Genomic DNA, 12,107 nt, shown 5'->3' with positions numbered 1-12,107 from the left:
GTTATAGTAACTATAAAGATTTGTATATACACCATGTACATGTACCACCAGTATAGAGTCAGTCCAGCTAGCATGTTATGCAGTGATACTAGACCAAATGCTATTGACCTCTAAATCTTAGAACTTTGAGGTTGAAACCCATTTATATCAAAGGGACTACACCAACGTTACATAAATGGGACTGAAAATATTTTTTGAAAGATTTTTACACTATTTAATGTAGTTCTACATGTAATTTTTTCAAATCATTTGCTCACTCCTTCTTTCCAGAATAGTATTTTTTTATTGTTCCAAATGACCTAAAAAGTAAAAACCAATTACACACTTTTAATGTCTTTAACTGAAATAACCTTAAAAATGATTCAATCACACTAAGCACTGATTTTCAATCAAATTTGAATTATGAGTACTGCATACTTTTTTTCATATCTTTCTGCATTAAGAGCCTATTAAAGTTGATCTATGTACAGTGTTTTCAGGCATTTTGACTTAAGGGGAGTTTCTTTAATTTACAATAGACTGTTCCTTATTCAAAGCAGAAAAAATGACAGTACAAATAAGGCAAGATAAGGATTAAATCAATATAATTATAACTTGTGTCAGTTAAAATACATGTACATGTGTATAACCAAACTTCATAATAGTTCTATGAGATGCTTGGACAATAAAATTATTCTGAATGAAAGTTATTGACAATTAAAGATGAGATGTAAATTGTATGAGTAATGAATATGCATCAGTGAATAACATAGCCTTTATGCCCAATTTCTCAGAAATGTCTATAGTAGACAAGCACCATTTGCAAATTTAGTCACCACATATTGAAAAATTATACATGAACCTCAGCAGCTGGTGACAACACTGTCAAATTTTTGAGTAAGAAAAGTTCATAACATAGATGTACCATATAATCTTTAATCTTAGGACAACAATAAAAATATTACAACTTCTAGTGTACAATGTCCAGACAACTGAAATATTTCAATTAAAGACTGAAACTTTGATTGGCTGAGTACAATGATAAAGTTTACATGTACACTTACTTTATGATAATAGGCTGCTACAATTTCTTCCCCAAGTTGTTGATAAAATCTCTTTGACCTATCTTTTTCCATTCCAGCCTCAATCAACCACTTCATACTAAAAAACTTCTTTCTTTTATCTGATGCTGCGATTGGTACCTGAAATATTCAAGTTCATATGTTCAATATATATGATGAACATAGATAGAGCCGAGTTTATTCACAAAATACTGCCAAACCATTGCTTAATATTGTTGGTACCTCTCAATATTATATCTCAAGAAAGACCCAACATGGAAAAATTCTACATGGGGAAGATACCTGGAGAGCAAAGAAATCAAAAACAATTGATTGAAAATGAAAGAATCAAAGTTATATTTAGTCTGCTTCATAACATATACTATAAAGTCCAACAGAATTTTTTTACATAACATGTTTTCTTTTTAGATATCCCAGATTGACCTGTTATGTTACATTAGCAACCACATTTCTACTACAAAAAAAATGAAGTGCATGGTCTTCATATGGCCATTTATCAACAACTTAAGTTTCATCAACCCATCAAATACTGTTTTTATATTATCACCTCTAGTTATGTGTATTAAGTTTCAAGTGAATATCTTCAGTAGTATTGAAGATTTGATGTTGCATGCAAAACATGAAACAAGAATTTTAAGTTTGCAAAGGGTCACAAAGTCCATATCAGAGATACAGGCCTTGGATACTGACCTCTAATTATCATCCAAAGACAAGCATTCAAGTTAATACATGTACATTTGTATCTTGATCTTCAATAGTTTTTAGATTGATAATGCAAGAAAAACTTTAACAAGAAATTGTTAAAGTTTGCAAGTTTGACCCTTGTATGGTGACCTATTATGTTTCAAATAAGTGTGTAAAATGATAAGCAAATATCATAAGTAGTTGATAATATATGATGTTGTATGTAAAATTTTTAACAGTGTTGCCTCGCTGCCCGGGTGAGTAGTTTTGTCCAACTGTTCTCAATTAGTTGAACTTCAAATCTTTCTAACAAATAAATAAGGAATGATGCAATGATTCCAAAATTAGTATGATCTACTGATCATAGGAATATATAACAACAAATATTTTACATCTTTGTGTTATAATTGATACAATGTTGGCAAAGTCAACCAAAGCTTCACAATAGAACCATTTATGGGAGATTGTGGATTTTACAAAATGTAGATTCAAATTCATCAAGGGATATGAAATTCTTTGATGTGAGAAAGTTATCCACCTTTACTCAGGTACTCACTTCTGCCTAAAATAATACAAGGAAGGGCAAAAAAGTCTATAATATTTAAATATATTATACATTTGTACTCTGTAACAATGTCTGCATGTTATAAAGCTTAAAAGTTAAAACCCAATGAAACAGTAATATATGGGAAACATTTCATACCATATAAGTTTGACCACTTTTGACAACTTTTGTTATTATAAGTAAAGGTTCGCCATTTTCAAGGGCTTGGTGAAATACTACGACTGGATCTAGTTCAATAGTTGCTTTCATCTCTTCACTACTAGCTTTATGATAACTTTCTAACTGAGCTCTTTTCACAACCTCAAATGCCTGAAAACATACATTTTATCACATTGAAGAATATGTACATGCTAAACTATATTTCTATATCTATGTTTAATTTGGTAATGGTCACATAATTAATTTTAAATCAAGGGCACATTTAATTTGTATTAAAAAAAGTATGTTTCTACTGTGGTATAACAATTTAAAGAGGACATAAATAGTTACTAAGCTTCTATGAAAGCCATGGAGATATATGTTAAAAGACAATTAAGTCTCTATTTACAAATGAAGAAACAAGACTTTGCACTGACAAGGAAATTGCCATATTATATACATATGAGTAAAGCATAGGCTAAATACTTTTTACAGCTGAAAAGTTTTGTTCTATGAGGCAATCAAACTAAAGTACCAAATATTAAACTATGTTTAAAATGCAGGAAGAGGTAAATGTCAACATGATTCATGAATAATATACTTCACCTTATAACCAACCACTAACATTCATTTATTAGTATTTTAATGTGTTCTTATCAAACAGACATTACAGATACATTATTATTTATAAACATTTCAACAGGTATCATGGCCAGGTATAAATGGTTATAGGTAAACATCATCTGAGCAACTAGGTTATATAACCTGTCAAAAGTCTTAATTAATAAAGAATTTAAATCTCATATAAATGAACTGCAAAACTGCTATTCTTGAAATGACTAACCACAAATTTGCAGTAGCTGTGTATAGATAAGATAGATAACTGTCACAACTTTTAAATGATAATCATTGTTATAAACATAGAGTATTACAACTTGATATAAATTAAGGATCTTAAAAACTTTTACCTCTTCAAGATGAGACCTTGCTAATGCTTTATTTCCTCCTTTCACCATCATGTTTATGAACTTCCTATAGAAATAGACAACAATGCAATGTAAATTTACTTAATTTTAATCAGATTTTAATTAAAGTTTTAACTTAGTGAGACATCATTAAAACCATATAATAATTTGTTTAAAAAAAAAACTAAATGGAATATATTGTTTTTTTGTTTTTTTTTAATTCAGGGATACAGGAAAGTGCAACTAGTTGTACTCTTGTTAAAATGTACATTACATAGTTATCATCAAGGAAAAAGAATATTTAAATCATTAGCTCTGAAAGCCTGTTTGAAACAACTAATTAACTATTTGTGCTTACCAGTCGTAAAAGTCACAGAAGATGATTACTATGTAATGTAATTATTTACAATATTAACAAAAAAAACGATAAAAATAAAAAATGAAAACCAGAAATTTTTCCCCTAATTAATTAACATTTGTGCAAGGTTTTGCGATTTTCACTGGGAATATTTGTCTTAAAATGAAGCTGAAATAAATGAACAGATACATTGTTTAAAGACTTAAATGGCATGTTTTAACTAATTTTTAACAAAACATACTGAACAACAGGGTCAAAGTCTGTAAAAGAGTTGTCATCTGTGACTGCAGCTTTTATCTTTTTATAGTGCCGGATATCACCTGGTGGAATCGGTTGCTTTAGTTCTTCTAATGTTTTTATGTTCTCTATATATCTGCTGTCATACTTGGAATTTCTTACTAATCTGAAAAACATTAAGAAATATTTTGTAAGGAGGTATCTTTTATTATTAGAGGTTTGAAATGTCATCTGAATTTATCATTTATTACTGAGGCATACTTTTTTCCTGTACACAATTCTTAAGGTTTGTGTGAAGAGTTTTGCAGTGAAATTAAAAAAAAATCATTTTGGTTACTAAGTTATCTTTTTTCCACTCATTTTCCACCAAAAAATACATGATTATAAACCATAAGAGATTGCAGGAATGGGGATCCAATAGTTTCAAAAGACTTAGAACAAAAATATAATAGTTAACCTATATTTGTTAAATGGAATTCCTCTGCTTTGAATTTCAAACAATCTATCCAAAGCTTCAAAGATTTCAATGTCAAAATACAACAAGATTGCATTTGAGAAAAATGCTATGCCACCGCATGGTTCAAATTTCATAGCTGTACATCAAAGGACAAGAAAGTAGGTCACATCATCAAAATCTAGGTCAAAGTTCAATTTTACAACTAAAACTGTGCACATGGTCAAAATGTCATTGCTGTACATCAAAGGACAAGAAAGTAGGTCACTGTCCCCTTGGGCAAGGCATAATTTTGACCCAAGGGTTTAATAACAATCTTGATACAGGTCCACCAAACAACATTTCAAGTCAAATATCTAAGCTATAGCTTTCTCCCATTCAGAAAACATTTGTTTTATTACATGTACATAATGAGAATCACTGCCCCCGGGCAGGGCCAATTTTTGACATTTGAACAACTTTGGTAGAGGACCTATAGATGGTATTATATATCAAACATCAAAGCTCTATGCCTTGAACCTTCAGACAAAATTTTTTTTTTTCACTATATGTACATAATGAAAATCAATGACCCCCGGGGCGGAATCAATTTTGACCCCAGGGCTATAATTTGAACAATCTTGCTAGAGGTTCACTACACAATGTTTCATGCAAAATATCTTAACTTTATCCTTTGTAAATTTAGAGAAGATTATTTCTTTAAGTTTTAACTATATACATATAGGATAAAACTATGGCTCCCAGGGGCGGGGCTAATTTTGACACAAGAGGCAAAATTTGAACAACTTTGGTAGAGTACCTTTAGATGATATTATTTAACAAATATTAAAACTCAAAGCCTTGTACCTTCAGACAATAAGATTTTTTTATTTTTACTATAATTATGTATATATTGAAATCAATGACCCCCAGGGCGGGGACAATTTTGACCCCAGGGCTATAATTTGAACAATCTTGCTAGAGTTTTACAACACAATGTTTCATGCAAAATATCTAACCTTTCGCATTTGTCAATTGCTAGAAGAATTTTATAAAGTTTTTACTATATACATATGAGGAAAACCAATGACCCCTGGGACAGGCCGATTTTGACCCCAGGGCTATAATTTGAACAATCTGGATAGAGGTCTACCAGACAATGCCTTATGCAAAATATCTAAGCTCTAAGCCTTTTGGGTCTTTACAAGAAGGTGTTTTAAGTTTTTACTATATGTACATATAGCGAAAATCAATGACCCCGGGGCGGGGCCGATTTTGACCCAAGGGCTATAATTTGAACAATCTTGGTAAGAGTCTACCAGATGATGCCTTATGCAAAATATCTAAGCTCTAGGCCTTTTGGGTTTTACAAGAAGGTATTTTAAGTTTTTACTATATGTACATAGTGAAAATCAATGACCCCTGGGGCGGGCCAATTTTGACCCCAGGGCTATAATTTGAACAATCTTGTTAGAGGTCTACCAGACAATGCCTTATGCAAAATATCTAAGCTCTAGGCCTTTTGGGTCTTTACAAGAAGATTTTTTTAATTTATTCTTATAATTCCTTTTGGTTGCCATGGCAACCAGATTTCTGCATGGAATGAAATTCTTTGAACAACTTTGGAAGCCCTTCACCAAAGGAACAATCCTGCCAAGTTTGGTTGAAATTGGACTAGTGATTTTTCACAAGAAGATTTTTTAAGTTCACTATATAATCTATATAACACACACACAAACACACACATACACACAGGTGAATCGCTATATGCCACCGCATCGCAGATGCTGCGGTGGTATGCCACCGCATCGCAGATGCTGCAGTGGCATAAAAATTGAGCTACTAACAGTTTAAGGCCTGTGCTTTTGTTATATTAAGGGGAGTGGTGGCAGGGCCCATGGAGAGGGGAAAATTGTCAACAGAAGGGAAAAAGGAGGGAATATAGAAACAGATAAAACTGTCTATTTGATGTTGAATTGTGATAAATACTATATTTCGGAGAAGAACTATGCCTTGACAGTGCCACATATGACAAAAGAAAAAATGTTAAAAAAGCGACTTATAAAGTTTTTGAAGCCAGAACCATCAATGTGGAAGCTTCATGGTGAGGAACACTCACCATTAAATCACCGCGATATATCTCCGAAAAGTCACCGCGCTTTATATCACAGAAATGAAATGAACCTTTCTATTTTTTAACAAATTAAAACATTTTTTAGTAATAGTCTAAAGACTCATATGTTAAAAATAATGCACAAAATCACCACACTTCCAAAATAATTGCAAGTATGCAAACATTTGAAGAACTTGTAAAATTATTACGATACAAGTATTTCCTTACAAATGTATAAAAAAAATCGAAACTAATGATCTAAAATCAGAATTTGTTACAAAATTAAATTTCACACCACCCTTCTTAATACACTGATGCTGGAGACAAGTGATTGACAGGTGTAAGAGATCGTTTGGTGTCAATCATCATTTAAGGGCGGTCTTATCAAGACTTCAAAAGACTTTGCCGATGTGCATACATGACAAACTGCTAGGTAAATGTAGGCTGAGTCATTTATGCAGACAGTTGTTGACACATTTGCCCAGCAAGCAGCAGGAGGTAAACAATCTTTTAATTGACGAGAAAGGTCACACATATTTATTTATCAGTGGATTAGTGTCAACAATTTTTGTGTATTACTAAAATGTCTGGGAAAATCTATCTGATATGAACGTCTTAGGATAATTAACATGCAAATATAATTGCATAACATTAGAATTGTTCTTGCTGCAAGTTCCAAATTTTTATTTTTCCGGGACGCCTCTGGGATGGTCAGACAAAAGCCCTCCCGTGAAAATAATAGGGCGGACAAAAGCCCTCCAACAGCAAATACATATATGTACATTGAATAGTTTATATTTTCTTTTCAATGCACTCAACATATTAAAATTGTAATCATGAATATTTTTGTTTTCCATTGGCATTAACCGTGTTTGTATGAGCTTGAGCACATTCCTGAGAGGCATCTGAATAATTAGTGCTAAAGTCTGTAAGTGCATATTTATTCACGTAGATATGAAGGTTTACTCCTATGTGAAGTTAAGATTTATATAGTAACAAGATATGTTTGTAAAACATGTATGCCCCCTATCGGCAGCCAATTAGTCATGTGATCAGGTTATTATGCATGACTTCTGACCCAGTGAACAAACAATTAATAAGGGTTATCTAGTATCTACTGGTCATGACTAGTCACAAGGTAATAATTATTGTGACCCCATAGGTTGTGTGCAGCAATTTAAGTTATTACAAATCTTACCAAATAATATATGCATAAATTTTATGAATCATGTAGGCCTCATTAATGACAGCCAAGTTGTTATATTACATAAGACCTTCAAATGTGTATACCAAAAGCATTTTTAGTTTAATATAAAAATATCAACCAAGGCAACTTGAGTTGTTGAGTTATTGGTCAGAAACCGTCATTAAGTACAAGGTCAATATGACATTGACCCCTTGACCCCAAAATCAATAGGGGTCATCTACTGGTAATGACCAAACATCATACAAAGTTTGAAGTTCCTAGGCCTAAGCGTTCTTTAGTTATTGATCAGAAACCGTTTTTACCTACAAGGTCAATGTGACCTTGACCTTTGACCCTTAACCCCAAAACCAATAGGGGTCATCTACTGATCATGACCAATCACCATACCAAGTTTGAAGTTCCTAGGCCTAAGGGTTCTTTAGTTATTGATTGGAAACCGTTTTTACCTAAAAGGTCAATGTGACCTTGACCTTTGACCCCTTGACCCCAAAATCAATAGGGGTCATCTACTGATCATGACCAATCACCATACCAAGTTTGAAGTTCCTAGGCCTAAGGGTTCTTTAGTTATCACTCGGAAACCATTTGGTCTATGGACCGACGGACGGGACGGACCGACAAGTGCAAAGCAATATACCCCCTCTTCTTCGAAGTGGGGGCATAATAAATGATGAAAAGAAGTTCAAATTATCTAACTTAAAAGTTAAAGACATTTATAATGTGCCTTGTAATGAGTCAATTACTTTTAAAAGTGACTTTGATTTTAACCACAATCGTGTAAAAAGTTACCTCTTTAAACATTTGAGGAAGGTATGTTTAGAATAAAAGGTGGTTCTAGCTCATACACATACTTAGGCCAATTGAAAACAAGATATGTTTGTAAAACATGTATGCCCCCTATCAGCAGCCAATTATTCATGTGATAAGGTAATTATGCATGACTTCTGACCCAGTGATCAAACAATTAATAAGGGTTATCAAGTATCTACTGGTCATGACCTTGACCTTTGACCCCTTGACCCAAAACTCAATAGGGGTCATCTGCTGGTCAAGACAAATCATCATACAAAGTTTGAAGTTCCTAGGCCTTAGCGTTTTTACTTAATTGATCAGAAACCGTTTTTACTTACAAGGTCAATGTGACCTTGACCTTTGACCCCTTGACCCCAAAATCAATAGGGGTCATTTGCTGGTCATGACTAATCACCATGCCAAGTTTGAAGTTCCTAGGCCTAAGGGTTCTTTTATTATTGATCCAAAACCGTTTTAACATACAATGTCAATGTGACCTTGACCTTTGACCCCAAAATCAATAGGGGTCATCTGCTGATCATGACCAATCACTATGCCAAGTTTGAAATTCCTAGGCCGAAGTGTTCTTTAGTTATTGATCAGAAACCTTTTTTACTTACAAGGTCAATGTGACCTTGACCTTTGACCCCTTGATCCCAAAATCGAAAGGGGTAATCTGCTGGTCATGAAAAATCACCATACCAAGTTTGAAGTTCCTAGGCCAAAGCGTTCTTAAGTTATTGATCAGAAACCGTTTTTACTTACAAGGTCGATGTGACCTTGACCTTTGACCCCTTGACCCAAAACTCAATAGGGGTCATCTGCTGGTCACCACCAATCATCATACAAAGTTTGAAGTTCCTAGGCCTAAGCGTTTTTAGTTAATTGATCGGAAACCGTTTTTACCTACAAGGTCAATGTTACATGACCTTTGACCCCTTGACCCTAAAAACAATAGGTCATCTGCTGGTCATGACCAATCACCATACCAAGTTTGAAGTTCCTAGGCCTAAGGGTTCTTAAGTTATTGAGCGGAAAGCATTTTTACCTACAAGGTCAATGTGACCTTTCCCTTTGACCCCTTAACCCCAAAATCAGTAGGGGTCATCTGCTGGTCATGACCAATCACCATACCAAGTTTGAAGTTCCTAGGCCTAAGGGTTCTTAAGTTATTGATCGGAAACTGCTTTTACCTAAGAGGTCAATGTGACCTTGACCTTTGACCCCTTAACCCCAAAATCAATAGGGGTCATCTACTGATCATGACCAATCACCATACCAAGTTTGAAGTTCCTAGGCCTAAGGGTTCTTTAGTTATTGATCCGAAACTGTTTTTACCTAAGAGGTCAATGTGACCTTGACCTTTGACCCCTTGACCCCAAAATCAATAAGGGACCTCTACTGATCATGACCAATCACCATATTAAGTTTGTAGTCCCTAGGCCTAAGGGTTCTTTCGTTATTGATCGGAAACCGTTTTTACCTACAAGGTCAATGTGACCTTGACCTTTGACCCCTTAACCCCAAAATCAATAGGGGTCATCTACTGATCATGACCAATCACCATATCAAGTTTGAAGTCCCTAGGCCTAAGGGTTCTTTCGTTATTGATCGGAAACCGTTTTTACCTACAAGGTCAATGTGACCTTGACCTTTGACCACTTAACCCCAAAATCAATAGGGGTCATCTGCTGGTCATAACCAATCACCATACCAAGTTTGAAGTTCCTAGGCCTAAGGGTTCTTTTGTTATTGATCGGAAACCGTTTTTACCCAAGAGGTCAATGTGACCTTGACCTTTGACCCCTTGACCCATAAATCAATAGGGATCATCTACTGATCATGACCAATCACCATACCAAGTTTGAAGTTCCTAGGCCTTAAGGTTCTTTACTTATTGATCGGAAACCGTTTTTGCTTACAAGGTCAATGTGACCTTGACCTTTGACCCCTTGACCCCAAAATCAATAGGGGTCATCTACTGATCATGATAAATCACCATACCAAGTTTGAAGTTCCTAGGCCTTAAGGTTCTTTAGTTATTGATCGGAAACCGTTTTTGCTTACAAGGTCAATGTGACCTTGACCTTTGACCCCTTGACCCCAAAATCAATAGGGGTCATCTACTTGTCATGACCAATCACCATACCAAGTTTGAAGTTCCTAGGCCTAAGGGTTCTTTAGTTATCACTCGGAAACCATTTGGTCTACGGACCGACGGACCGACGGACCGACAGACCGACGGACCGACAAGTGCAAAGCAATATACCCCCTTTTCTTTGAAATGGGGGCATAATAACAATAAATATATGTAACAATTTTAATATGTTGAGTGCATTGAAAAAAACACAGGTATTCAACATACATATTTATTTTTGTTACGGGAGGGCTTTTGTCCGCCTTGTTAATTTCACGGGAGGGCTTTTGTCTGCCCAGTCATTTTCATGGGAGGGCTTTTGTCTGCCCTGTCATATTCACGGGAGGGCTTTTGTCCGCCTAGTCATTTTTTGACAGGAGGGCTTTTGTCCGTTTCCCGTAGGCTGGCTAGAACCCTGCACACATTTTTTCATTATTCTAATAAAGTAAATGAATTTCAATATAATATGACATTTTATTTTTCGGTTAACATCTAATATATAAAAAAATTCTTTTACATGAAACTTAATTTTAAACCATTTTATTCAGCCTGCTTTTTATTATCTAAAAGTGATGAGATGACTCGTTCCGGAAGTTGGGGCCAAATTCACCGATAGGTGACGAGTTGACCTGACATAAAGCTGCATTAATATGTATATAAGGTGGCGCGATAGCTCAGTTGGTTAGACCACTGATTATCACTCCTGAGGTCCCGGGTTCGATCCTGGGTTATAACCTTGGGATTTTTCAGAGACACTTTCAGTGTTTCCCACCTAACTAGAGGTGTACTGGTTAGAAATCCAGGTAATCCCCGCATGTATCAGTGCTATACACTGGGCATGTAAAAGAACCAAGGGGTCTATTCAATAAGAGCTAGGGGCTGGTTCCCGGATTCCCTTGTATCTCATAACTGTCTCTTAAAAATGTATACAATGTATACCTGCTTAGAGTGATCGTAAACGATTTTAAAGCAGTATGGTGTAGAACTAGAACTAGAACTAGAATATGCTGGATAGGGCATAATATCCGAAAACCTTCATCCGAATTATCTACCATTACAATATTATGTTAATTTTTTAATAACGTCATCTGACTTTCATTTTGCATATTTCTTTGATTTATCATGTTATATTTTACAAAAACAACTTTAGTTGTCACGCTTACATAGCACAAATCGGTCGTTTTTCGCGTAAAATCAACTTTGTGACATTGCGACAGAGGGCTGCCATTTTTGCGGTGTGAGTGTGGATAGACAATTGTGAAAATCACTTTTGTTTACATCTGAGATTCTTGAATTATTTTAGCCTAGCCTATATTTCAGCGTAATTGGTAATTTCTTATCAGTATTATGCTTGTTATTTAAACTTGTTAAGCAGAATGTTGTATTTAGGAAATTGATTGAATGGTGATTTTATTAT

The 12,107-nt window shown here is 34.5% G+C and overlaps 2 protein-coding genes across 3 annotated transcripts in view; one reads left to right on the top strand and one right to left on the bottom strand.

The window, feature by feature from the left end:
- Positions 1 to 1,043: 1,043 nt before the first annotated feature.
- Positions 1,044 to 11,993, bottom strand: LOC132723888 (small ribosomal subunit protein uS7m-like; the record flags this gene model as incomplete). The annotated part of the gene is given in 5 exon segments (XM_060708692.1): positions 1,044 to 1,181; positions 2,449 to 2,619; positions 3,417 to 3,480; positions 4,013 to 4,174; positions 11,854 to 11,993. Coding segments are annotated over 5 exon segments (600 nt in total), but the record flags the coding sequence as incomplete, so codon positions are not given.
- LOC132723886 (diacylglycerol lipase-beta-like) overlaps positions 11,937 to 12,107 on the top strand; it is a 43,790-nt gene continuing 43,619 nt past the window's right edge. The window contains exon 1 of one of the 2 annotated variants that reach the window (XM_060708689.1): positions 11,937 to 12,018. The gene's annotated coding sequence lies outside the window, so the exon portion shown is untranslated. Of the gene's footprint in view, positions 12,095 to 12,107 lie in introns of both variants that reach the window. The other variant, XM_060708690.1, reaches the window with a different exon arrangement.

Source organism: Ruditapes philippinarum, unplaced genomic scaffold, assembly GCF_026571515.1.
Source record: "Ruditapes philippinarum isolate M1 unplaced genomic scaffold, ASM2657151v2 ctg2662_1_1_1_1, whole genome shotgun sequence".
In the NCBI taxonomy this organism is placed as follows: domain Eukaryota; kingdom Metazoa; phylum Mollusca; class Bivalvia; order Venerida; family Veneridae; genus Ruditapes; species Ruditapes philippinarum.
The sequence above is the reverse complement of the archived record's forward strand: the minus strand, read 5'-3'. Positions and strand labels throughout refer to the sequence as shown.